Below are 26,771 nucleotides of genomic sequence, written 5' to 3' on the forward strand. Positions count from 1 at the left end.
ACATACAAACTTAGAGAATCTGAAACTAACTCTATAATTTTAAATATTTAAAAGTAATTCACAGGGGAACCTGAATGGCTCACTCAGTTAAGCATAGGACTCTGGATTCCCGTTCAGGTCATGATTTCATGGTTCTTGAGATTGAGCCCCTTGTCGTGTTTGGCACCAACAGCATGGAACCTGCTTGAGATTCTCTCTCTTTCTCTCTCTCTCTCTCTCTCTCTCTCTCTCTCTCTCTCTCTCTCTCCCTGCCCCCAAAGTAAATAAATATATAAAGTCTAAAAAAAAAAAGAATGTTACAAAAAAAGGTAATTCACAAAATAGATTACCTATGGATAACTAAAATTTAACTCAAAGAAGTTAATTGCAATATTTTCAGAACCTCTCAAAGTTAAGTGTGCATCCTCAGGGATAATACTTTGCAGTTTCCACTTGCCACCAAGAGGTTTTCATATTTTCATAATTCATGGCACTTAAGTATCATTTCTAGCTCCAAAACTGTTATGCACTGAAATATAATTTTAGTTTTAAAAGATCAATTACTTCAAGAGCTTTTGATAATTCATAGTCATTAGAATTTATATAAGATATGCAGGTAATTCTAATAGTGTCAGATATAATTTTTAAATTGCAGATTTCAACTACAGATCAATTTTAAATATTTTTTTCCATCTCTTTATTTGGAGCATTTATTTCAACATAGTTTAAGCTCCTTTTTTTTTTATTAATCCTTGCTATCTAAAGATAATTCATCCCAGAACATAAAATCATATAGCTAATTACTATGTATTTTTCCAGAATATAACTAAATTCAAATACAAACACAACTGCTATATTACGACACAGTTGTGATACCTAAATCAGTATATTGATAGTATAGATACACTAAAGTTGCTGGTAAAATTCTACCATATTTTACATGCTCCTTGAGGCAGAAATACCCTCTATTTAAAAATCTAACCCACCATTGCAACCACATAACAGGCACTTAAAAATATGTCAAATTGATAAATGGGTGAATGGATTTAAAGTTATTAATAAAGTATCTATAATATTGTTTTGCTTATCTGATTCCAAATATCTTGAGTGTAGTTATCACAGTGATTTTTGCTGTCATCTTGTAAAATAATGTTCAATACTTGAAAGATGATTGGAAGAACTGATAAAATGACTAGAAAACTCTTTTGAACCCTACAGTCTCATAAAAAAAGCAGACTAGTTAGGTAATTAGAACTGAGACCAATTTCATTCCTGGTGAATTAGTCCAGCCCGTTTGAATACTTCCAGAAATAGGACATCCACTCTAGTGCCAGCATACAGTTCTAGGAACTGTGGCTACAGTTCCACTATATCCACATATATTCCACCGAGGGATACTCTAAGTGTTACAAACGTCTTCCTCACATTCGATCAAATAATGTCTGTCTCTCCATCTTTGAGCCAAATTTTTTTTGTTTCCTCCTTGTTTGTTTCAACATCAAGTAAGTGTACTCCCGTTTTCTAAATGAAAATATATTAAGATTTTAAAGACATTTATTATGAATAGTCAGAGTCTTTGCATTTTTTAGATTAAACATTCCTTTATTCCTATGGCGTAGCCTCTATCCCTTTCTTCAAGATGGTAACCCTCCTTAAATACATAGTTGGCATTTTGAGGGTCTCAAATGGAGGACTGAGAAGTAACACTCCAGATTTGCTCCCACCAGAGCAAAATACAATAGAATCTGATTGAATCACATGAAATTGCCAACACTCGACCGTTTTTGACATGCGAAAATGACAATCTCATGTAGTTCAACATAACAGCATTATCTTCTTTGATGCAAGCGCTGCACATCCATCACCGCATCCTCAGATTGCATTAGCCTTTTAGCAGCTGCGTAACACCGCTGCTTCATATTAGGTTTGAGGCCAAGTAAATCCCATAGGTCATTTTCCCATCAACAGCTGGGCTTGTGCAATGAATTCTACAGAATTTTATAATGCAGGAATTTACTGACCTGCCCCTTACTAGTTTTGTTACCCTTATAGAAGTTTTTTTTGATCTCTTAGAGTCCCCATGTATCCTTAATCATATAACGTTTACTATGTGCCAGACACTTATCAGTGGTTCACATTTGATCCTCTGAACCACCATATGCTAGAATCTCTACCATTTCCCACATCACAGATTAAGAAACAAGAGGGGTCAAGTGCATTTCCTTAGCCACTATATCACACTGGCTCTCAAAATAAGGAAACTGTCTTTCTCACATGGTTTTGTGGAGATTTAATAATATACATAATGTATTTAATTCCTTCACACCTTTCCTTTATCCAGCAAGTTCAATTAGCTGTTAAATACAATGGATTTTAGCTCCTAAATGCTTGTCTCCTGCATCTGGCACTTCCTTTCTACTGTTCCAGACTATTCTCCAGTTTTTAACACTTAATTCTTCTTAAATGCTGTCTATTGAAACTGCCTCTTAACTGCTTTCTCTTCATCTTCCTCCATCTGCTCCTATCCACACTAGATAATTCTGGGTCCTACTTCTCATCACTTTTGCAATTTCTACTTTTTCTTATGCCCCCTTTGAGTATTGTTCCCTCTTACGAACTCTTTTTACTCCTTCAAGGAGAAAAAATAAACAAGAAGAATAGTGTTTTCTGTTTTATTTTATTATTATGGTTATTTCCCCTAAATAGTAGACCTTTTTCCTATTTTTTTTCATTCAGAGTCAAGCTTAAATAAGAATAAAACCCAAAAAGCAATTTCTAGAATTTCCTTCCATCAATAAAACCAGAATGTGAATGTTGGGATCAGATAAGGATTCTGCAAAGCAAGGTGATCTAATAGCAAGGGCTCTGGAGCCACATGACCTGGGTTGAAATCCCTACTCCAGTATTTATACGTGGGTAGATTTCATAATATCAATTAAGCTTTCTGTGCTTTAGTTTCCTCATGTGTAAAATAAGAATTATAATAGTCTCTACCTCTTAAGGTTATTGTACAAGCTAAATTAGTCAATATCTCTAAACAACTTAGAATATTAGTCATTATTATTATGAAAGATCTTATAAAGTAAGAAAGAAATTCATATCTCATTGTGTAGGCAATAGAAAAGCCTCTTCACTAGGGATCTGTATTGGCCCAGATGCCTGGTCCCAAACCTTTTGAATGTTTATCTCAGTTCCTTTATTGGCCCCTCCAGTAATGTTATTTTCTGAACACTCCTAGTAAGTGCTTACCCCCAGCTAGCCTGACTCTTATGGTCAGTCAGCAGTTCCACTGGACGGCCCCAGGCCTTTGAGAAAGGGAACTCTAGAGTAAATGACAAGAGACAGCATATCTCTTAGGAAAATAATCACAGGAAAAATTAGAGGAATGAGAGAGAAGCATGCACTCACGAGAATGTTATAACAGAGAAGACTAAGATAACATAGGTCTGAATGAATAAAGGACGTGGTTCATTTGAGATTTTTTTTTTTTGATTAAAGAGAATTCACACCACTGGATAACTGATAAACAGGAAAGGTGTGGGAGGAAAAGTCAAGAGTGACTGCAAAAATTGCAGTTTGATATTTTGGCTGGTGATGCCATTAGCTATATGTGGAGCAAAGAGGCAGTGGCCGTAAGGTAAAGCTGATGAATTTACATTTGTATAAATAGACTTTGAGAAAAATATCACATGGAAATGTCCAGCAACAATTAAATATGAGAAACTGGTGCTCACTATCCCACTGACCCATTATCAGTAGGGGCAATTTTTGAATTGGTTTATTCTGCCAGTTTTGAGAATAAATTACAATGACCTATTCTTATCCTCTATCTCACAGTTGAGACACGCTGGTAAAAGGGCTGGCCGCAAAGCAATCTATGGCAACAAATAGCACAGATCTCACTAGGGAAATCTCACCAGGGAAATCTCACCAGAAACTGTAACCTCATTAAAACAATGCGCTAACTTCCTGGGATAACCAGCAACTACAAGCAGATAGAAATGCCTTTTATTTTAATATGCACCCCCGTCTTCCAGGGATCATCCTTCCATTTGAAAGGAGAGATACTCTAGAATATAAATTAACTAAAATAATTCTGCCTCCTTGTTTTTATTTCATTAAACAAAGTAGGTCTGCATTAGGAAACTGAGTTTCTACCTCATTTTCAAACAATAAGTTACTAACTGGCAAAAAGAAGGTGATAGTTAATATCAAGCTCCACACTTAAAATCCTTTAAAGTAATATTTTATAAAATCAGCAGTTGACTTCTAAAAGTGAGACTTAAATCCAGACTTCAATTGTGTAAGGATTGCAACTATTAAATTTACTTTAGACAGAGACAAGTTTCAAGGCTAGACTATTCTATAAGAAGGCCATAAATCAGGCAAACATCGAGGATTATTAAAAACAAAACACGGGGTGCCTTGATGGCTCAGTTGGTTGAGTCTCCAACTCTCGGTTTCAGCTCAGGTCATGATCCCATGGGATCAAGCCTCGCATAGGGCTCCATGCTAAGCATGGAACCTGCCTAACATTCTCTCAATACCTCACCCCCCGCCCCTCTCCCCCACTCATGCTCTCTCTCTTGCTCTCCAAAATAAAACACACACACACACACACACACAAAGATGACTTTCATAAATTAAAAAAATCCAATCTTTGGGTTGAAGAACACTTAAAATAACTAAAATCAAGACAGTATCACCTTGACCAAATTTTAACTTATACCATATTTTCCAGTACAATGATTTTTAAAAATTTTTTAATTCTTACCTCTCTCCATTCTTTATTTCCAACTCCTTGTACATATAAGACACAAACTATAAAAGATGAAAAAATAAATGTATAAATGTCTTTTTATAAATACAACATATGAACGTATACAATTTTTTTTCCAGCTGTCCAAAAGCTACATCAAAATAATTTCTGGGGGTCCCTGGGTGGCTCAGTCAGTTAAGTGTCTGACTCTTGATTTCGTCTCAGGTCATGACCTCACAGTCGTGAGATGGAGACATGAGTCAGGCTCATCTCTGAGCACGGAGCCTGCTTTAGATTCTCTACCTCTCAGGGCACCTGGGTGGTTCAATTGGCTGGTTGAGCGGCTAACTTCAGCTCAGGTCATGATCTCGCGGTTCATGGGTTCAAGCCCCATGTTGGGCTCTGTACCGACAGCTCAAAGCCTGGAGCCTGCTTCAGATTCTATGTCTCCCTCTGTCTCTGCCCCACCCCCATTCACATTCTGTCTCTGTCTCAAAAATAAACATTAAAAAAAATTTAGAAAAAAAAGATTCTCTATCTCTCTCCTTCTGCTCCCCGCCCCTGCTCGCTTGCTTGCTTGCTCTCAAAAAAAACAAAAACAAAAACAAAAAAATTCCTAATTCCTAGCCTTCTTCTTATAAGAAACTTGCTAGTAAAACATCAAATGATAAAAACTACCTAAAAAAATAAAATAAAATAAGTGAAATGAAATGAAATGAAAACTATATCAGATCTTTAGAACCTAACATGCATAGATCTAGGCACAAAAACATGTAATAATTATTCACTAATGTTTTCATCTACATTATTCTACACATATACATAAATTTTTAAATTACAGTTTAACAGTTTGAAATATTTCGTTATGTTACTAGACATAAGGCAAGCTCTTCCTACAATACCTATAATGCTCAATGTCATCACAAGAAGGACAATCTGGAACATATCACAGTCTACATATGACATTTACAACTCCCACCCTCAATATTTGTAAACTGGTAAGAAAGCCTGTCAACCATGAAAGGAAGTCACAAAAAGAGAAATGAAGTGTTTGGGGTAAAGATTAAGGGATAAAAAAATTCCCAGTCATTTGTCAAGTGAGCCCCGGGAATTTTTAATACCCACAAATTATAATGTTTTTTCCCCAATGAGTACCTCAAGAATTCTAACATCTTACAAAACCTTCCACCTGTAATTAATCCACATTGGCCCACATATTTGTAGAGATGAAGAGGTGCAGGATATTAATTTGTAACTACTACAAGATTTGGAAACACTTGTTGATGTGCACATTACTGCAGCTGTTTTCTAATTTAAACTATCTTTTTCATTTGACAAGTTATCTCCAGTTTTTCAATATATGTAATTAGGAATCAAAAAATTCAGCACATCCATGGTTAAACCTACCTTTGCATACTCCTTTTATTTACAAAAAAAAAAAAAAAAAAAGGAGGAGGAGGAGGAAAAGTCTTACTCTGGGGCTAAATCACTTAAAATTATGGTCCATTATGGTCGCCTTTCAAATATAATTCCTACCATATGGCAATACCATGAGGTTTCAATTTCAAAGTCAACGGTCTCCCATTGTATCTTTGTCTTATTCTCAAAGTGCTAAGCAACTCCCTTTCTTTAGCCAGACTACTGCCCAGGTACATGAGATGCAGGGCTTGAGACTATCCCACTTCGTGCTGTCTGCGCTTTAAAACAAATACTTAAACAAGAACTGTATTTAAGATAAAAAGGGGAGGGGCGCCTGGGTGGCGCAGTCGGTTAAGCGTCCGACTTCAGCCAGGTCACGATCTCGCGGTCCGTGAGTTCGAGCCCCGCATCAGGCTCTGGGCTGATGGCTCAGAGCCTGGAGCCTGTTTCCGATTCTGTGTCTCCCTCTCTCTCTGCCCCTCCCCTGTTCATGCTTTGTCTCTCTCTGTCCCCCCCAAAAATAAATAAACGTTGAAAAAAAAAAATTTAAAAAAAAAAAAAAAAAGATAAAAAGGGGAGGGGACACCCCCGTGGCCCAGTCAGTTGAGTATATGACTCTTGATTTGGGCTCCGGTCAAGATCTCACTGCTCCCATTTGGCTCCACCCTAACAGGGCGGAGCCTGCTTGCGATTTCCTCTCTCCCTCTCTCTCTTTCCCTCCACTGCTAGTGCTTGCGCTCTCTCCTCTCTCAAAATTAATAAACTTAAAAAAATTAAATTAAAAAATAAACAAGAACTATAAGTTTCATACAAATTTTGCAAAATCAAGTAAGAAAAATAAGTAGACTGTTTCAAAAAAGCAAGTAAAAGATACTTACTTGGATCAGATTTGGAGAATGTGTCTCTGTCAAGGAGATTTCTGTTGAATAAAAGAAAATGTTAAATGAATATAAGGCCAAAACATATACATAAATACATAAATGTATATAAATATGTAACCTTTATATAGATTATATATGTAATACATATAGAGTATATATTGTAATATATAGGTCTTTGATATATGTTATATACACATTATATATGTATATTATATATACACATATGACTAAATAAAAATTCACTAAAGATCTGGTTATACTTATTCAAAATGAACATCACTGAAGTTCAGGAAGCCAGGGTGAGGGAGGCCTATTTGTTCAGTCTTGTACTACAGCTGGTTGATATCAAAAACGCTCCACATTCTTACATTAAAATCTCTTTGAGAAACTTAACTATTGGAGCACCTGGGTGGCTCAGTCGGTTGAGCATCCAAGTTCGGCTCAGGCCATGATCTCATGGTTCATGAGTTCGAGCCCCACATCGGGCTGTCTGCTGTCAGTGCAGAGCCTGTTTCGGATCCTCTGTCCCCCTCTCTTTCTCTGCCCCTCCCCCGCTCATGCTCTCTCTCTCAAAAATAAATAAAACAATAAAAAAAAGAAAGAAAGAAATTTAACTATTTCAAGTTTCCTTTTATCCCTTCATTAATCAGTATACAGATGGTCAGAAATGTTTCCTGAATTGAACTGTGAGCTGTTACTGATGAAAAATTGTTTTGGATTCAGAGCACATGATCACATTAGTTCACACAATTAGAAGGTGACAGGGAAGCACCATCTATTGACATTTCTGTGACATCAATTCTGAGGAATTTTACATTGCTATTGTGGTTTGGGAATTCAAGATGAACATACAGATCTTGCCTGAAGATTTTTTCAGTAGAAGAAAACGTTTAAAAGGTAGAAGAGGCCATCATTAGCATCTACTGGTTCTTATTTACAGATATTTCTGTATCTAAACCAGAATAAAAATGGAAAATCAGTAACTGTGAAGGTCTCGGTTCCTCTGGTACTGGGGTATCCTGTTACCTTCAAGGACAGTAATGCTGTCATTTATGCTCATAACAATATGCTCATAACAATAACCCTGAGTAATCAAAAAAAGTTAACTCGGTACGCCCTGATTAATAAGACAATTAGAAAAATTTCCATCTAGGGACACCTGGGTGATTCTGTCAATTAAGCATCTGACTACCGCTCAGATCGTGAACTCACATTTGGTGAGTTCAAGCCCTGCATTGGGTTCTTTGTTGTCAGAGCAGAGCCCACTTCAAAGCCTCTGTCCCCCTCTCTCCCTGTCCCTCTCCCACTTGTGCTCTCTCTCTCTCTCTCAAAAATAAACTTTGACAAAAAAGAAAAGTTTCCATCAAAAACAGATTTTTTCCTAAAACGTAGTAATTTGAAGCTATATCCTTGCATGAAAAATGCAGCTATCTAGAATGATGATTTAAAGGTTCAAAAGTTAAATTTCATATTCATCTTTTATTAATGGGCAATAATTTGTAATCATTAATTACATTTTTATTCTTAATACTTATACTAAAAATCTCATATTTACAAACTGTCTTATTCCTCCACTCAGGACTGCTACTCATGTGCATATATCTGTGCTGCCCATGGTATTTGAAAGGCCTATTTTAATATCAATGTTATCCTTTGATATTATCCAATGATATCCTTTCTTATTTCAGGTTCTCAAAAGTTACTGCATCCATAGAATCACTGTACAAAGAGAAAATTAAAACAGTCAACAGAACAATGCAGCACAGACCAAAATAAATGACATTATGTCTTGAAATGTTCCTAAAAGGAAGAGAAATTATCAGATATATTTATATTTGGAATTAAGTCAGCTTCAAAGAACCACTAGTCAAAAATCAAATTAAAATAATCCTCTGTATCCTAAGCAGACATAGTGACTCCAGCAATGGTTAGCAAACAGTAAATTAAAGCATTTCCATTTGAAAAATTACTGTGATACATATTTACAAAGGTGCTTCTCCACTTAAGTGGAAGTTCTTCAGCCCTTCCCATATCTCTAGCTTTTCACTCATTAGTGTCCTTAAAAATGTAATTTAGCTCTTCCTTTCAGAGTTCATAAAAATGCAGGAGAGAAGATAGTGCAAAATATTGCAATGTGATTGGGACTCAAAAACTACATTATACACATATTTAAAAGAAAATAATGTGATTTCCATGCTTTAAAAAAAAACCCTACAGTTTCTTTAAAAAAAAAAAACTACAGTTTTTAGCCCCAAATATACAATAATGGATTTCTATCAATAATAAAGACAAATATTTTAAAACATAGATTCTAGAGGTCACATGGTTTCTTCTAACCATTATGGTCCATATTACACATGGTAAGGCCAAAAATAAAGAAATAAAAAAAATCTTAGGTTCAATATATGATGAGAAATAAAACTCCATAATCTCATCATAAATTAGCCCCTGAAATTTGCAATTTGACTTTCCCGTTGCTGTTTGACAATAAATTTCATTACTAAATTCAAACATGTATGAATTTAAAAGTTCAGAAAAGGCAAATATTCTTAAATAGTGTATATACTGTAAAAGGCCAGCAATTACCAAAATGCATCACAAAGTTTGGTTTGATGATAGGAATGAAGGTTTTTACCTTTTCAACATCCTATTAAAAATAAAGCACATTCACATTAAGTAAAATAAGAGGTGTTGCAAAGGCTGTTTTATAAAAAAGAAGCTAAGCTGAGGCTCAGAGGCACTGAATAAATGAATAAGAGTACACACAGCCTCGGACTGACTAATCCAAAAGAGTCAACCCTTCTGTATCTCTGAACTGGATTTCTCTGTTCTTTACAAAATGCCACAGTGTCTGGAGAAGTCCAAAAGAAACAACTTATTTTCCTATGAGGGTTGGGAAATCTGGAAGGTCTCCCATTACATCTACTGGTTGAGCCACTGAAGTATAAAATAAAATAAATTCCTGTCCATAGACCAATATGAAGAGTGATCCTGACTACGGAATAAAGACATTAGGATAAGAGACCAAACATAACCATATTTATTCATAGAAAAATGTCTTAGTTTTCTATATGAGGCACTATAAGAAACAACGCGCGCGCATACACACACACACACACACACATACACACGCATACACACACACACACACACACACACACACACACACACCACTCATTAACTTTTATATGGGAAAGTTACTCTTCCCTCCATGGGGTTGTAATTTGCTTGAGTCAGGATACCTATCCCTTTATGCCTATAATTTTATAATGTGATGTTGCATTTCAAGAATAGATTAAAAATCCCGAATGTATCTTTCTATTCTGTAAATCTAGATGTAGCCAAAACAAGAAAGAGAGCAAAGTCCTGAAAATAAATTATTGAAAAATACAGTATATGAGAAGAAAACTTACCTGAAGAAATAACCCAATCAAAATTATAATCCACGAATTGCCTGAGTTGTTCTAGTAACCATTCATTCTCAAATTTCAATTAAAATCCCTGGACTTAAAAGAGTACAATTGAAGTAGCATCACTAAAACTGAGGCCCAATTAATTAAGCTCTAACCTGCATGAAGAAATACTAGGTTAATGGAAGAGGTGTATTTTGCACAAAACCTGAAACAGAACAGATAAGCAAGAATTTAGTAACACCTTTCCAGGACCATCCAGGAGAAAGGCTTCCCTGACTCCCCCTTAACTATTCAATCCTCATAGGTACTGATCCCTTGTAACAGTGACTGATACATCAAGCTACCCCCCCTTGATGACAAGTCAGCTCCTTCTATAACCCTGCCTTCTCTGATTTTATGCCCAAGTCACCTTCCAATTGTAAGGTAGTTCTCATATCATTATTAGCACAGAACTATACTGAGTGACCAACATGAAAATTACAATTTTTTTTGATCACTGTAGTTTTTATTCTTTTTTTTTATTTTTTTGAGAGAGAGAGAGAGAGAGAACACAGACCAGCACGAGAGAGGGGCCAAGGGAGAGAAAGAATCCCAAGCAGGCTCCATGAACAGTGCAGAGCCCCATGCAGGGCTTGATCTCACCACCGTGGGATTATGACCTGAGCAGAAATCAAGGGTCAGATGCTCAACCGACTCAGACACCCATGCACCCCTGTAGTTTTTATTATTAATTATCATTCCAAGACCCATACTGAACAGCTGACTAGTCCCTTAAAACGACCTCTCAGGCTTGTCTTTTTCTCACTGGAAAACAGTAATTTTCTTAAAGCTTCAGGGCAATTCTGCAAGTGTTTTTCAAGCAAATACTCTATGCCCAAGACATAATTAAACACTACCAAAGATAGAATAAATATTAAAGGCATGTTCCTTTATTGGAAGAAACCTGAACTGTGCTAGGTAGACAAATTCACAGAAATAACTAATTAGCAAAATTGGACGGTATAGAAAATGACAGTAGATTATGGGGAGAAGGAACAGTAACCTAAAAACAGTCAAATTGACTAAGATACAACATCAAAACAAATCACGTACAATGGTTAGCTTTTATCCTATATTTTTATTTTTTTATTTTATTTTTTTTAATTTCTTTAACATTTATTTATTTTTGAGACAGAGAGAGACAGAGCATGAACTGGGGAGGAGCAGAGAGAGAGGGAGACACAGAATCGGAAGCAGGCTCCAGGCTCTGAGCTGTCAGCACAGAGCCCGACGCGGGGCTTGAACTCACGGACCGTGAGATCATGACCTGAGCCGAAGTCGGATGCTCAACCAACTGAGCCACCCAGGCGCCCCTATCCTATATTTTTAAAAATATACTAGTGGGAAAAAACAATTTATAGGTATGTCTACATAATTAAAACCTTAAAAAATGAACATCTTGAACTACCTTATTTATAAAAAGTTAGGGGTACCTAAGCATCTGACTCTTGATTTTGGCTCAGGTCATGATCTCATGGTTTGTGGGATTAAGACCAGCATCTGGATCTTTGCCGACAGCCTGGAGACTCTTGGGATTCTGTCTCTCCCTCTCTGCCCCTTCCCCGCTCACACATGCTCACGCCCTCTCTCTCTAAATAAATAAATATTTAAAATAATAATAATAAAATAAAATAAATAAAAAGTTCAAGTATCCATCTCTGTTATATATAATTTGGCTATACGAGTGGATTAAAACTTCTAATACTTCATATGTACAGTGATCATAGAATAACATGATCAATTAAGATAAAGTGATCTGTAAGCAAGTTAACCTAAAAGTCGTAGGCAGGCTGCTCGTTCTTTCCCACTCAGTAAATGAAATCACCTGATAAATATTCTTTTCGATTTAAAATTCTTTAAAAGGGAAACGTCATCATTCTAACACAAATGCAATTTGGACAAGAAAATTTACTCTATATATGTTATGAATTTTAAAGTTAATAGTTTCACTGTAGAAACAATTTTGCTATTTGTGACCTTCTAAAGTGCTAATTTAACAAAACACACAACATAGTTGTTTTAGGGACTAAATCTTCAAATTGAAGATATGAAGTGAGCTCCAAAAGTACAGCTACTTGTGGTCAACAAAGTTTACACATAAAGGGTTATACTGCTATATGTGATTGGAATTGATCTACTTAATTTTTAATTAAAACAAAAATATAGTTTATGAATAGAGCCAAATAAGATACTGTTCTATTTAATTTTCCATAGGAGCAAAAATATAAGCTATAAATAAACAGGGTCCAGCTTAAATTTTCCACATGTGGACAGAGAACCACATCTCTGAATCATACAATCTCTCCTAAAAATTTGTTTTGTATCTATAAACAGAATGATTCTGGGCTTAATTAAAATTTAGGAAATTACTGGGAGCCTTTTATTTACCTGTTATTCAGTATAGTCTCGGCATCAGACTGCCTTCAAGGTCTTTATCAAACACTGCTTAGGCAGCCACAGAACCTAGCACATAAGCACAGGCTCAACATGCACCAATTGAATGAGTGAATGCTTTTAGTATCCAGTCAAAAGCATCAGCATTTTTCACTTTAGGTATGGTGAAGTATCTTATTATGGAAAGAAGAACAGAAGAAGGTGGCATTTATGGCCTTTGCCCTAATAAGTAATCCATTAACTGAAAAAACCTATGACTTCTTTACTGGCATCATAAATATGCTCCATGTCACTAGGCCATGCCCAGGGTCCTTACTCTGGGCATTATATTGTCTTATTGACTAGAACGAGGAAGTTCTTGATATATATATATCTCCACTATACACACACACACACACACACACACACACACACTTAGCATATTTTAACGCACATACACACAAAATGGTTTTCAGATACTTTTAATATTTTTATTTTTTAAAGTTCATTTATTTATTTTTGAGAGCGAGAGAGACAGAGAGACAGAGTGTGAGTGGGGGAGGGGCAGAGAGAGAGGGAGACACAGAATCCGAAGCAGGCTCCAGGCTCCGAGCTGTCAGCACAGAGTCCAACATGGGGCTCAAAATCACAAATGTGAAATCATGACCTGAGCTAAAGTCAGACACTTAACTGAGCCACCCAGGTACCCCCAGATTTTTTTATATAAAACAAGGAAATCAAAACTTTTTTGAGCAATTGAAAGAAAATGTATCCCATCTTTGAAGTGATTTGAATGTAAGATTTAATCCTCTTTGACTCACTTAGTCATCTTTTTATTATTATTCAATGAACAAATATTATCTCTGGAAATTTAGCACACAAATTTAAGGAAAAAATATTTTTCCTGAAACTACGATTTCTTTTTTAAAAAAGTTTATTTATTTATTTTGAGAGACAGAGAGCAAGCATGAGCGGGGAAGTGGGTAGAGAGAGGGGGACAGAGAAAATCCCAGGCAGGCTCAACACCCCACACTAAGCCCAACAACATGGGGCTCAGTCTAACAACTGTAAGATGATGACCTGAGCCCAAATCAAGAGTCAGAAGTTTGACTGAACGACCCAGGTGCCTTGAAACTACAATTTCTATGGCAAAGGGCAAACAGATTATGCACAGGCAAAAAGTAAAGCTTTTAGAAATGAAAAAATGAAGTATTTTGAAACTGAAGCTTACTGAAAAGCTGAAGTCAGCTAGACTCTAAGATACCAAGTAATTCTGAAGGATAGGGTCATTGGAAAGTACTTAAGATTATCTGGCTTTCAAGAAAATAAGAATAGACTTTCAGGTTTGAAGTTGTGCAAATAGACTAAAAATTCAGTTCGAGAGCTGCCTCTCATAGCCTGAGCAACCAAGGAGAACTCTATCACGTGTGATACATATTACCCCACTAAAACTGGAAATAAAATAACCTTAAGTGTTTCTCAGTTTTGCTGAAATTGGCTGTTTAAACTATTTATTAGTACTGCTGAGCTGAATGGGTTAGTGACAAAAATCTATTTTCAACCTTTGCATGGGTTGAATTTGGTTTTGATATTAAAAGAAATTTCAGGGGCAGATAATGCTGAAAAGTTTTATGCTTCTCTAGAGGCATTCAGTATGATTGATATTCTTGGCAACTACTTAAAAGAAAACCCAGGCTTTTTCAAAATGTGACATATCAGAGCTCTGGTTTGCCTGAGCTAAGGTAAACAGAAGAACCCATTGGTTTGAAGTAATGTAAGGTCAGCTTGGGGCAATACGAGCTTTCAGAAAAAGGTACAAAACCCAATCCTCTTCTTTCACCTAGAGAAGTGATACATAACATTTAACCAAAAAAAAAAAAAAAAAAAAAGAGAGAGAGAGAGAGAGAAAAGAAAAAAAGAAAAAAAAATGGGCAGGATAAAAAGACACTGAAAACAGAACATGGAGCTTCTTAAAAAACAAAAAGTCATGCACAAAACTAATCTCATTATATTTACCGCAATCTTGTGGCTCCATTTCATATCTCAGTAAGTGGCAACCATGGAAGGCAGCAAAATGCTCCCTCCCAAACATACCAGACAGGTCCTCATCCTTAGAACCTAAAAGTGCCTTAATGTGAGAGGAAAAAATCCTGCATAGACATGGATCCTGAGATGAGGAGATTATTCTGGATTATCTGAGTGAGCCCCAAACACAATCACATATATCCTTATAAGAGGAAGCCAGAGGGAGATTTGACACTGACAGGAGACAATGACATGAACAAAGCAGAAAGAGATTAGAAGACTTTGGCCTCAGAGACCGAAGTGATGCAGCCACAAGCCAAGGCATGCTGGCAGCCATCAGAAATTGGAAAAGGCAAGAAAGGGATTCTCCATCACAGTCCCAGTGGGAGAGCAGCCTGGCCAGCATCTCGGTTTCTGCTACTGACTTCACACTTCCAGCCTCCAGAACTGTGAGAAAATAAATTTCTGATGTTTTAAGCCATCAAGTTTGTGGTCCTTTGTTACACAGGACGCTAATACAGCAACACGATCCAACTCACATCTCTGTCTTCCAAGCCAGAGTCCAGAGTCATCCTCCCCAACCCCCCATTTCCCTATCCCTCTCTCCCTTAATGCTTTTTCTCCACCTTGGCTTCTGTTTCCAAGTCCCAACTACTTCCCAGACCCTAGAGCCTCAAGTCATCTTTCTGCCTCCTGTATCTCAGTTCATTTGTCAAGACACCTCCAAGAGAAAGTTCTCCACAGTAAAACCTAATCAAATGGCTTCATTGCATAAAATCTGTTACATCTACAAAAACTTCAAACTCCTTAACATAGCACTAAATACCTGCTATATTCTGAACAAAATGAAATGAACTGCAACTAATGTTATCATTCATCACTTTGGAAGCACTAGGGAGTAAGATAGAAAGTGATAATGAGACACAGTATTGCAAATTATCATTGCTTGCAGATTTAATTTTGTACCTAGGAAAAAAAAAACAAGAGAATTGGTTAATAAAATCTTTCAAAATTAATGAGATAATTCAGTAAAAAGCAATTGGAGACATGATGAATACATAAAAGCCAATAATTTTCCTAGGTATCAACTGTTAATAATTCTTCTATGCCATGTGGACTTTTTGGTAGTTGTCTGTTGCCTTCAATTGCTGAAGTATTGTGAGGACTATGCAACTCTTTCAGCATACTATAACCTTGCTACCAAGACTGAGACCAAATTCTGACAAAGAAACATTTGTTACCAAGTGGAACTCAAAACAGGCAATATGCTTTACAGGTTTAACCAAGTTCCAGCTCTCTATTGCTGATTTCAGGCATTCCAAATAGCACCGTAAGGCTTATGTGACAATGTTCTGGTAGCAAGATTCAACTAACCTTCTGGTCAAATCAGTCTAGAGAACCCTCTAAACATTCTGTGCCTATAACCAAGGAAGTCCTTAGGCCTAAAGCACCACTACAAATGGCAGAATCACAGGATTCATGAGGTATGTATGTGACTTGTTCACTCGTGCAATATTTCTAGCTAATATACATATCTTTCTTTTATAACAACTTTACTCAGATATAATTGCCTTACTGTAAAGTTCACCCTTTTAAAGTGTTACCAGGGGCTGTGGAAGGTGGAATAGGGAGTGATTACTAATGGGTAGAGGTTTTGGGGGGTGGATGTGGGTGGTGCCAATGTTTTAACATGAGATAGTGGCAATGATTGTGAAATATATGATAATCAATCATCACCACTGTCTCATGTTAAAACATTGGCACCATCCACATCCATCCCCCCAAAACCTCTACCCATTAGTAATCACTCCCTATTCTACCTTCCACAGCCCCTGGTAATCGCTAATCCACTTTGTCTCTATGTATTTGGCTAAATGAAATCATACAATATATAATCTTTCATGACTAGATTATTTCACTTAGGCTAATGTTTTTAAGATTTATCCATATTGGAGGTACCTGGGTGGCTCAGCCAGTTGAGCATCTATCTGACTCTTGATTTCCGCTCAGGTCATAATCTCACAGTTTGTGAGATCAAGCCCCCCTATTAGCATGCAGCCTACTTGGGATTCTCTTCTCCCTCTGCCCCTCCCCCACTAACACATGCGTGCACACACGCACGCGCTCTCTCTCTCTCTCTCTCTCTCTGTCTCTCTCAAAATAAATAAAAAGAAGATTCATCCATGTTGCAGTAAGTATCAGTGCTTTATTCCTTTTTAATGGCAAATAATATTCCATTGTATGGATATATCACATGCTCATTACATAATACACATTTGGGCTGTTTCCAGTTTTTGGCTCTTGTCGATAACGCTGTCATGAACATTTGCATACAAATTTTTATGGGGACACATGATCTCATTTCTCTTGGGTATATACTTAGGAGTGGAATTTCTAGATCACATGGTAACTCTGTTTTTTACATGTGGAGAACTGCCAAAGTACTTTTCAAAGCAGCTGTACCACTTGACATCCCCACCAGCAATAAATGAGGGTTGCAATTTCTCTATATCTTCTCCAGTGCTTATTATTGTCTGGTGTTTTTTTAATTATGATCATCTAGTTGCGTAAAGTAGTAAACCCACAAATCTGATCATTTCTGATATCCATATTAACAACAAAACCCTCTAGTGTTGAACAAGATAAAGAGAGTAGAACAGTCCAGAGTAGGCACTTCTGGAGTGTGGACTTCTGATTAACTGCAAATACTACCAGATCACATCCAAAGTATGTGGTCCTAAGATATGTTGGATTTAACTCTACAATCTAACACACACATCTATATGATACTGTCTCTGCTGAAATATTTGAAAGTAAATTATGGAAAATATAACATCAGCCAGAATCAATTAGAAAAGACTGGAAGAAAATTTAACATACTGCTTTTAAAATCTTGGCATGAAGAATACTTTCTAAGCTTTACACAAAGCTCAGAGAACATTGATTCATTGATAATGAATGCATTTTTTTTATTTTAGTGAGAGAGCAAGCAGGGGAGAGGGGCTGAGAGAGAGAGAGAGAGAGAGAGAGAGAGAGAATCTTAAGCAGGCTCCATGCTCAGTGTGGAGCCTGAGGTGGGGCTTGATCCTGAGACCCTAGGATCATGACATGAGCTGAAATCAAGAGTTGGGTGCTCAACCGACTGAGCCACCCAGGCACCACTGTTAATAAATGCATTTTAAACTTCTACACAGAAATGATACAGTAATTAAAATTAAAATACAATATTTGTTACATATACGGTGGATAAAATGTTAAAGCTATAAATATGCAAAACATTCTCTAAATAATGGGCTAAAGAAGTGAATAGGCATTTTGTAAGAGAAGAAATACAGTTACTCACTGAACGTGCTAAATGAAGTTCATACTCAGTAGTCATCAATGACATGCAAATACACTAAGATAGTGTTCTCCTGTGATATAAATATTAGCTGCGTGAATTAAGGCTCATTTAGTTGTAAGTGACATAAAAAAGGGAAACAGGATGAAAGCATGGTGATGTTTTATGGAACCCAGAATTAGGAATGTAGCAGTCCCCGTGGAAAGAACTGAACCACAAAGCCCTGACAAATCAGCAGAGAACAACACCATGAGGCAATGAGCAGGAATCCAGGGTCGGCAGACAGCAAGACCACATGCCAGGCCTCCTGAAACTTTCCAGTGGCATGTCAACAGGAGCATTTTAACAATAGCAGTGAGGGTTCTGTGGAGGCAGTGGAAAGGGATTTATCGGGATAGCAGCGGAGATCATTCACGTGGAGTCGTGTGCTCTGAGTTCCTGCTCTCTAGGCTTGTAGAAAGGAAATCAAGTTCAGGTATTTATATCCGGAGTAGAAAATCCAAGAAAAAAAAAGCAGACTACCATCTTGTCTAAGTCATCATAACATGGATATAAATGGATATATTCTTTAAATATATCTAAATAAAGGCACAAAGAGGGACGCCTGGCTAGCTCAGTCGGTTAAGCCTCAACTTGGTCTCAGGTCATGATCTCATAGTTCGTTGGGTTCAAGCCCCGCATTGGGCTCTCTGCTGTCAGCACAGAGCCTGCTTCACACCCTCAGACTCCCTCTCACTCTGCCCCTCCCCGGCTCACTCTCTCTCTCTCTCTCTCTCTCTCAAAAAGTAATCTTTTTTTTTTCATTAAAAAGATACTGTTTAAATTTTTAAAAGGCACAAAGAGATGCCTAGGTTGATATGCTCTATCACTGAGCAGGATTTGGGGTGATTTGTACATTCTTTTTTGTTCTTTCCGGTGCTGCTTGGTTTTGTGTGTATATGTCTGTGTATGTGTGTCTATGTGTGTGTGCATGTGCACATGGGTTTTTATACAAGCATGTAGCGCTTTTCTAAAATAATAGATTTTTTAGAGAACCTTTGCCACCTTCATGAGGTGATTCACTGTTTTCCAACTATTTCTGTTGAATACCAGTATAAAAATAAGAGTTCCTTGCTAAGTGACAGGAACTTTCTATACACTTAAATGATTTTATATCATACAATCCTTGTAGCAACTATACAAGAAGGAACTTTTATCCTCACTTATACACCAAAGCTGAGAGAGATTAATTTACCTAAATTTAGTTGGCAATATATGGAGCTGCAGTTTCAATACAGATATTTCCATCTCTAAACCTGTGCTCTGCTCCTTAATACATTACACCATTTCCCTTATTATGTTACAACACTGGAGACTAGGTATCATCATTTTCCCCAATCTCTCCTCCTCCTTGCTCTAAAAGCAGGAACTGCTTTCAGCTCACTTGCTAACAGCTAGGTGGGCAATGACCTTGCACATATTTTAAACAATTTTCAGGGTTTATTACTTCTCCCAGAGTCATTGCACAAAGCATATTTGCAGGTGACAATCACTTGTCCAAACACTAAGAGCTAGTGACCGTGATAGGTCCACAAATCACCACCAAGTAAAAAGCTGAAGGCTAACACTACTCTGTCAACATCAGCTCAGAGGTAGCTGCCTTCTGTGCACCATTTCAAAAATATATTGGTCACATGACTAGACTTTCTAACTGTTTCTTTATCTATTAACTGTTGAGCAACATATTGCTTCTATGTGGGGAAGAAGTAATGTGTCTCCAGGCTCAATATTTCCAAAAAGAATCTTTATATGTAAGGTTGTCTTGAGTCAGCTCTCTTTAAGATTTATTAATCAATGCACAGTTGATTATTTTTGCCTATGAAGGTAAGGCTAGATTGGCTGAGTTTTGGTCCTCCAGATTTTAAGTAACATCTTCTGTAATTTCTTTGGATCACTGATCATTGAAAAATTGAAATGTCCTTAAGAGCAATCTGAGAATCAACAACAGAATTTAAATAGAAAGAATTAGGGGGCACGTGAGTGGCTCAGTCAGTTAAGTGCCCACTGCAGCTCAGGTCAGGACTTCACCTCAGGTCATGATCTCACATCTCGCGGGTTCAAGCCCCACGTTGGGCTCTGTGCTGCTCTCTGAGCCTAGAGCCTGCTTTGGATTCTGTGTCTCCCTCGCTCTCTGCCCCTCCCTAACTCATTCTCTCTCTCTCTTCTCTCTCTGTCTCTCTCTCTCTCTCTGTCTCTCAAAAATAAATAAACATCAAAAAAAAAAACTTTAAACAGAAAGAATCTGGAAAGGAAATTTGTTTGTAAACATAAATGACCAGGTGAGACAGGATGATGGAAAATAATTTTCTAATACCATCTGTTATACTTGTTACTAATGATTACACAAGGAATCTCCCCGACTCAAAAATACTCATCTAGGTCCAAAAAATAAATATATAAACAAATAAAGCTCAGTAGCAACTATGAACCCATGCTGCCTATAATATTATACAAATCCTAAAAATAACATACTGAAACAGATATAGGCAATTGTTCAGCCAAGCCTCATTGTTCCTGCCTTTATACAACTGATTTTTTTTTTCAAATCAAATGATGTTACTCTCTTTCCTGTACTAATGCCTTCCAGTCATGGTTCCATTCATCTGGGATGCTCTACTTTCCTTTCGTCAACTATACATTGAATAAATAAGTAAACACTATCTATATGCAAAACATTTTACTAGATATTAAATGGATACAAAGGGAAAACACAGTTCCTGTCCTATAGGAATTTATAATGTAATAGTTGTCTGATACTCTCAAATATTTATTCAACAAACACTAAGTTACTAAATGACAGAAAAAAGATTTGGCATTGGAGACTGTGATATGAACACATGGGCTCCTGACCCCGGATTATTTATATTCTATTAAGAGGACAGATTCGTAAACAAATACGTGCAGCAGAATGTGGAATGTGTATAACAAATTCATCACATAAGACAGAAAAGGAGGGAGTCAATTCTACCTGAAGGATCAGGGAACGTCTTCATAGTGAGAGTGATGCCTGAACCATCAGTAGATTCTGTCTATCGAGTGAGATAATAAAGTGAGGCAGAACTATTGCCACCAAAAACAAGGATTAAGCATCATAGTTGCCTCAGGAAATACAGGGGGTCTGAAATGACTTAGAGTTTTGGAGAGAGTTTTTAGAGCCCAGTGGGGGAAGAAGAGGGTGGTGGGACATAGAAAGAGAAGAGGCTGAATAGATAAGTGAGGGTTTGTAACGTTCTCATGGCCTTAATACATAGACAATTAAAGGGTATAACACAAGGGAGTAAGAGTGTGATGGTATTTGTGCTTTCTGAACAGGCCTCTAGTAGCCCAAAGAGCAGGATTCATGGCAGGGAGGAGGCAAGGGGACAGAACAAGATGTGGGGTTGAAACAGTTTGCCATGGTGTCCGCAGGAGTCAGATAGGTCTGGGCCCAGTCAGAACCAGAGAAGTCGGCCACATTAAAGAGCTAACGTAGAAGTAGAAGAGGCAGGAGATCAAGGTTTGAGGCTCAACTGACAGAAATTCTATGGGACTTGGGGAATGGAGAAAATGCAGTTGAGGAGTCATTCCCTTCAGGGAGGCAAACTGGAATTCTAAGGAGTGCCCATACACAGTCTGAAAAATCTCTGAATCAATTCTTATAATGATAACAGATGGTGTAAATCATTCCCCCAAAATGAAAATGATACAACCCAATAATTTCATTTTTTTAAATCACAGCTTTTTATATGTGTACTGGAAAATGTTCACCAATCATCATCATCATATCATCGTGTATTAAACTAATTCATCCATTTATGGCCCTCACCGAAACAAAACCCTTTCATAATTTTGTCTTTTGTTTTTGTTTCTGTTTTCCTAGTAAGAACCACTATTGAGGTCAGTGTCTCTGGAACGATTTGATTTGTAATCAGGCAGGATATAACATTTTAGGCAAAATACAATCAATTGAGCGCTTAGATACTTCAGCTGTGTCACAAGCACTTTGTAAACTATTTAGCCTATCCAACAAAACTTTATAACCAAACAAGTGCAGGAAACAATGTGGTTTATGGATAATGACTTAAGTAATATATTCATTTTTTACTTGTGCACATGAGAAGAAGTTCTGTGAGGGTTTTTTCCTTTTTCTATAGAAAGCATTGTTTCCTCTTCCATCATCCCATTCTTAATACTTTTTTTTAGTTGAATTTAGACTTTTCTGAAATTTTGTTTTACCACTTCATGGCACAAAATTAAAATTGGTGGAACAAAAACACAGGGACTGACAGAAAATCCGTTAGATAAGAAACCCGTTGCTTCTCAAAGAGGCCAGGCCACCAAACAGATCTCCTTCCCCAAGATTATACCTAAGTGAAACCATCATGTCGATGCACCTTATCAGCTCACCAAGTTATTTATTAGAAACAGCTCTCCCCAAGACAAAATCTTCTTTGGGTCAAAGATTTGCTCATTTATGTTCTTATTTGGGTATATTATATATGATATCCCCATACATACAAATTCTATCATTTTTCTTTTTCACATATTATTCATCCCAGATTAAAGAAGCAAATCACCTGTCAGTATTCAGAAAGTACTAAGTGTCCACTTCTAAAACTAGTTTTGTTACTTGGAGGCAAAGTAAGTTCATTTAAAATTATTTATTTGTCTTTCAGTTGTTCACAAATAAAACTTTATGGGATGTTTTAGATAAACTAAGTTTGATTCATTGTATGTTTTTATCAAATTATACTAGTAAAACGAGTCATTTTTATGCTTTTATTATATATACAAACCAATATTTTTAAAGTACAGATATACACAAATTCATGTCTTTACACATGTGTAAATTCATGTGTCCAGAATTATTCTTCCAATCTGTCCATAAGGCAGCAAATGTTTATTAAACTCCTTCCATGTGCAAAGCACACAGGTTTTGTGAAAATCAATGGTAAGACAAATATTGCACTCTTGAAGCTGATAGAGACAAACATGTGAAAAACCTAAATAATTATGTCAGAATAAAAGAAAACCACAAGAAATGTAGTGTAGGAACTCCAAGGAAGAAATTATGAATTCCACTTTGGGAATCTATTTTATGGTATACAGGCATACCTCACTTTAGTTTGATTTCCTTTATTGTGTTTCACAGATAACTGTGGTGGGTTTTGTTTTGTTTTGTTTTGTTTTGTTTTGTTTTGTTGTTGTTTTTTTTACAGACTGAAGCTTGCGGCTACCCATGTCGAGCAAGTCACTTGGTGCTATTTTCCCAGGAGGATTTTTGCTCACTTTGTGTCCACATTTTGGTAATTCTCCTAATATTGCAAGCTTTTGCATTGTTTGTTATGGTGATCTGTGAATCAGTGGTCTTTGACGTTACTATTGTAACACCTAATTGTTTATGGCACCAGGTACCACACCCATATAACATAGAAGACAGCAAACTTAATCGTAACTGCTGTGTGTGCTCTGACCACTCTACTGACCTAATGTTCCCCCATCTCCTTCTCAGGCTACTCTATTCCCTGAGACTCAACAATACCGAAATTATTATTCAAGTGAGAGAAAGAGTCGTACATCTCTCACTTTATTTTTAAGTTTATTCATTTATTTAGAGAGAGAGATTGGGAGCAGGAGAGAGGCAGAGAGAGGGGGAGAGAGAGAATCCCAAGCAGGGGCTATACTGTCAACACACAGCCCGACACAGGGCTCAAACTCATGAACCGTAAGATCATGACCTGAGCCAAAATCAAGAGTCGGAGGCTTAACAAACTGAGCCACCCAGGTGTCCCTCTCACTTTAAATCAAAAGCTAGAAATGATGAAGCTTAGTCAGGAAGGCATGTCGAAAGCCAAGAGAGGCCAAAAGCCAGGCCTCTGGAGCCAGTTAGCCAAGTTGTGAATGCAAAGAAAAAGTTCTTGAAGGAAATTAAAAGTGCTACTCCAGTGGACATACAAATGATAAGAAAGCATAAAAGCTATGTTGCTGATATGGAGAAAGCTTGAGAGGTCCGGATAGAATATCAAACTGGCCACAACATTCAACGTTCCCTTAAGCCAAAGCCTAATCCAGAACAAGGTGCAAACTCTCTTCAATTTTGTGATGGCTGAGAGAGGTGAGGAAGCTGCAGGAGAAAAGTTGGAAGCTGGCAGAGGTTGGCTCATGAGGCTTAAGGAAAGAAGCCATTTCCGTAACATAAAAATGCAAGACGAAGCAGCAGGTGCTTATGGAGAAGCTGCAGCGAGTTATCCAGAAACTCTAGCTAAGATCATTAATGAAGGTGGTTACACTACACAACAGATTTTCAGTGTAGATGAAACAGCCTTCTACTAGAAGAAGATGCGATTTCATAGGTAGAGAAGAGAAGCCAATACCTTCTCCTCAGGCTGACCCCCTAACAAGGGGCTGATGCAGCTCGTGACTTGGAAGTTGAAGCCAGTGCTTATGGATCATTCCCAAAATCTTAGGGCCCTTAAGAATTATGCTAAATCTACTCTGCCTGTTCTCCATTTAAGGAACAACAAAGCCTGGATGGCTGTACATCTATTTAGAACATGGTTCACTGAATCTTTTAAGCCCCCTATTGAGAACTATTACTCAGGAAAAAAAAAAAAAAGATTTCTTTCAAAATACTGGTTATTGACAATGCTGACCATGCAAGAGCTCTGATGAAGGTGTGCAGTGAGATTAACGTTGTTCTTATGCCCACTAACAACATTCATTCTGCAGCCCAAGGATCAAAGAGTGATATTGACTTTCAAGAATTATTATTTAAGAAATACCTTTCATAAGGCCAAAGCTGCCACAGTCAGTGATTCTTCTGATGGATCTGGGCAAAGAAAATTGAACACCTTCTGGAAAGCATTCACCATTCTAGACAACATTAAGAACATTTGTGATTCATAAGAAGAGGTTAAATATTAACATTAACAAGAGTTTGGAAGAAGTTGATTCCAAATCTCACGGATGAGTTTCAGGGGTTCAAGACTTCAGTGAGGAAATAACTGCAGAGGTGGTGGAAATAGTGACTAGAATTAGAAGTGGAGCCTGAAGATGTGACTGAATTGCAGCAACCTCCTGCTAAAATTTGAATGGATGAGGGGGTGCTTGTTATTGCTTGTTATGGATGAGCAAAGAAAGTCGTTTTTTGTTGTTGTTGTTTGTTTGTTTTTTGAGAGGGGGAGAGGGGCAGAAAAAAAGGGAGAGAGAATACCAAGGAGGCTCCACTCAGCATGGAGCCCAACGTGAGGCTCGATCTCACGACTGTGAGATCATGGCCTGAACCAAAATCAAGGGTTGGACGCTTAACCGACTGAGCCACCCAGGCGCCTGGAAAGTGGTTTCTTGAGATGGCATCCACTTCTAGTAAAGATACTGTGAAGATTCTTAAAATAACAAAGGACTTAGGGGCGCCTGGGTGGCGCAGTCGGTTAAGCGTCCGACTTCAGCCAGGTCACGATCTCGCGGTCCGTGAGTTCGAGCCCCGCGTCGGGCTCTGGGCTGATGGCTCAGAGCCTGGAGCCTGTTTCCGATTCTGTGTCTCCCTCTCTCTCTGCCCCTCCCCCGTTCATGCTCTGTCTCTCTCTGTCCCAAAAATAAATAAATGTTGAAAAAAAAATTAAAAAAAAAATAACAAAGGATTTAGAATATTACATAAATTTAATTGATAAGAAGTGGCACGGTTTGAGAAAACTGACTCCCATTTTGAAAGAAGTTCTGTGGATAAAATGCTCTCAAACAGCATCACATGCTAGAGGGAGATATCTTTCATGGAAGGAAAAGTCAATCAATGCAGCAAACTTTGTTGTTCTCTTATCTTAAGAACTTGCCACAGACATCCCAATCTTCAGCAACCGCCACCATGATCATCAGTCAGCAGCATCAACATCGAGGCAAGAACCTCCACCAGCAAAGTGATGGCTTGCAGAAAGCTCAGAGGATGGTCAGCATTTGTTAGCAATAAAGGATTTTTTATTAAAGAATGCACGTTTCGTTATACACAGTGCTACTGCATACTTAACAGACTGCAGTACAGTATAAACATAACTTTCGCATGCACTGAGAAACCAAAAAAATTATTTGACTCATTTTAATGCAATATTTCCATTACTGTGGCAGTCTAGAACCAAACCCACAATATCTCCAATGTATACCCTGACAATCAAGGATAGGTACAGAAATTGGTGGGGGGGGGCGTGGTGGGAGGCTTTTCAGCCTGAAGGAAAGTACCAACAATGGTGAGAAGCAAGAGCATACACAGGAGACATGGAGATTGGCAAGTACTCCACTTTGGCTAGAGTCCATGTCTGAGATGTGACTGGCAGGGGATGTCTGTCCAGGATGAGGGAAGACTGTGAACACCACGTTAAGGTGCTTGGATTCTATTTTGCAAGCAAAGGAGAAAGACTGAAAGTTTCTGCAAAAGGAAAACCACATAATTCAACCTTTGTTTGGGAAGCTAACTACATAATAGGTGAAGAATAGACCAAAAACATGAATTCTGGAGTCACAGAGAATAGTTCAGA

At 37.5% G+C, this 26,771-nt stretch overlaps 1 protein-coding gene across 1 annotated transcript in view; it reads right to left on the reverse strand.

Annotated features, from left to right (window-relative positions):
• Nucleotides 1-26,771, reverse strand: part of CPNE8 (copine 8) — a 232,642-nt gene that overhangs the window by 194,503 nt on the left and 11,368 nt on the right. Inside the window, exons 2-3 of the mRNA XM_047065738.1 lie at nt 7,036-7,076; nt 4,754-4,800 (exon numbers count right to left, since the gene is read on the reverse strand). Of these exons, the coding sequence (XP_046921694.1) occupies nt 4,754-4,800; nt 7,036-7,076 (88 nt within the window). The remainder of the gene's footprint in view (nt 1-4,753; nt 4,801-7,035; nt 7,077-26,771) is intronic.

Source organism: Lynx rufus, unplaced genomic scaffold (assembly GCF_022079265.1).
Source record: "Lynx rufus isolate CCGP_SWC_20201006 ecotype Redwood Valley unplaced genomic scaffold, mLynRuf1.p SCAF_7, whole genome shotgun sequence".
In the NCBI taxonomy this organism is placed as follows: Eukaryota; Metazoa; Chordata; class Mammalia; order Carnivora; family Felidae; genus Lynx; species Lynx rufus.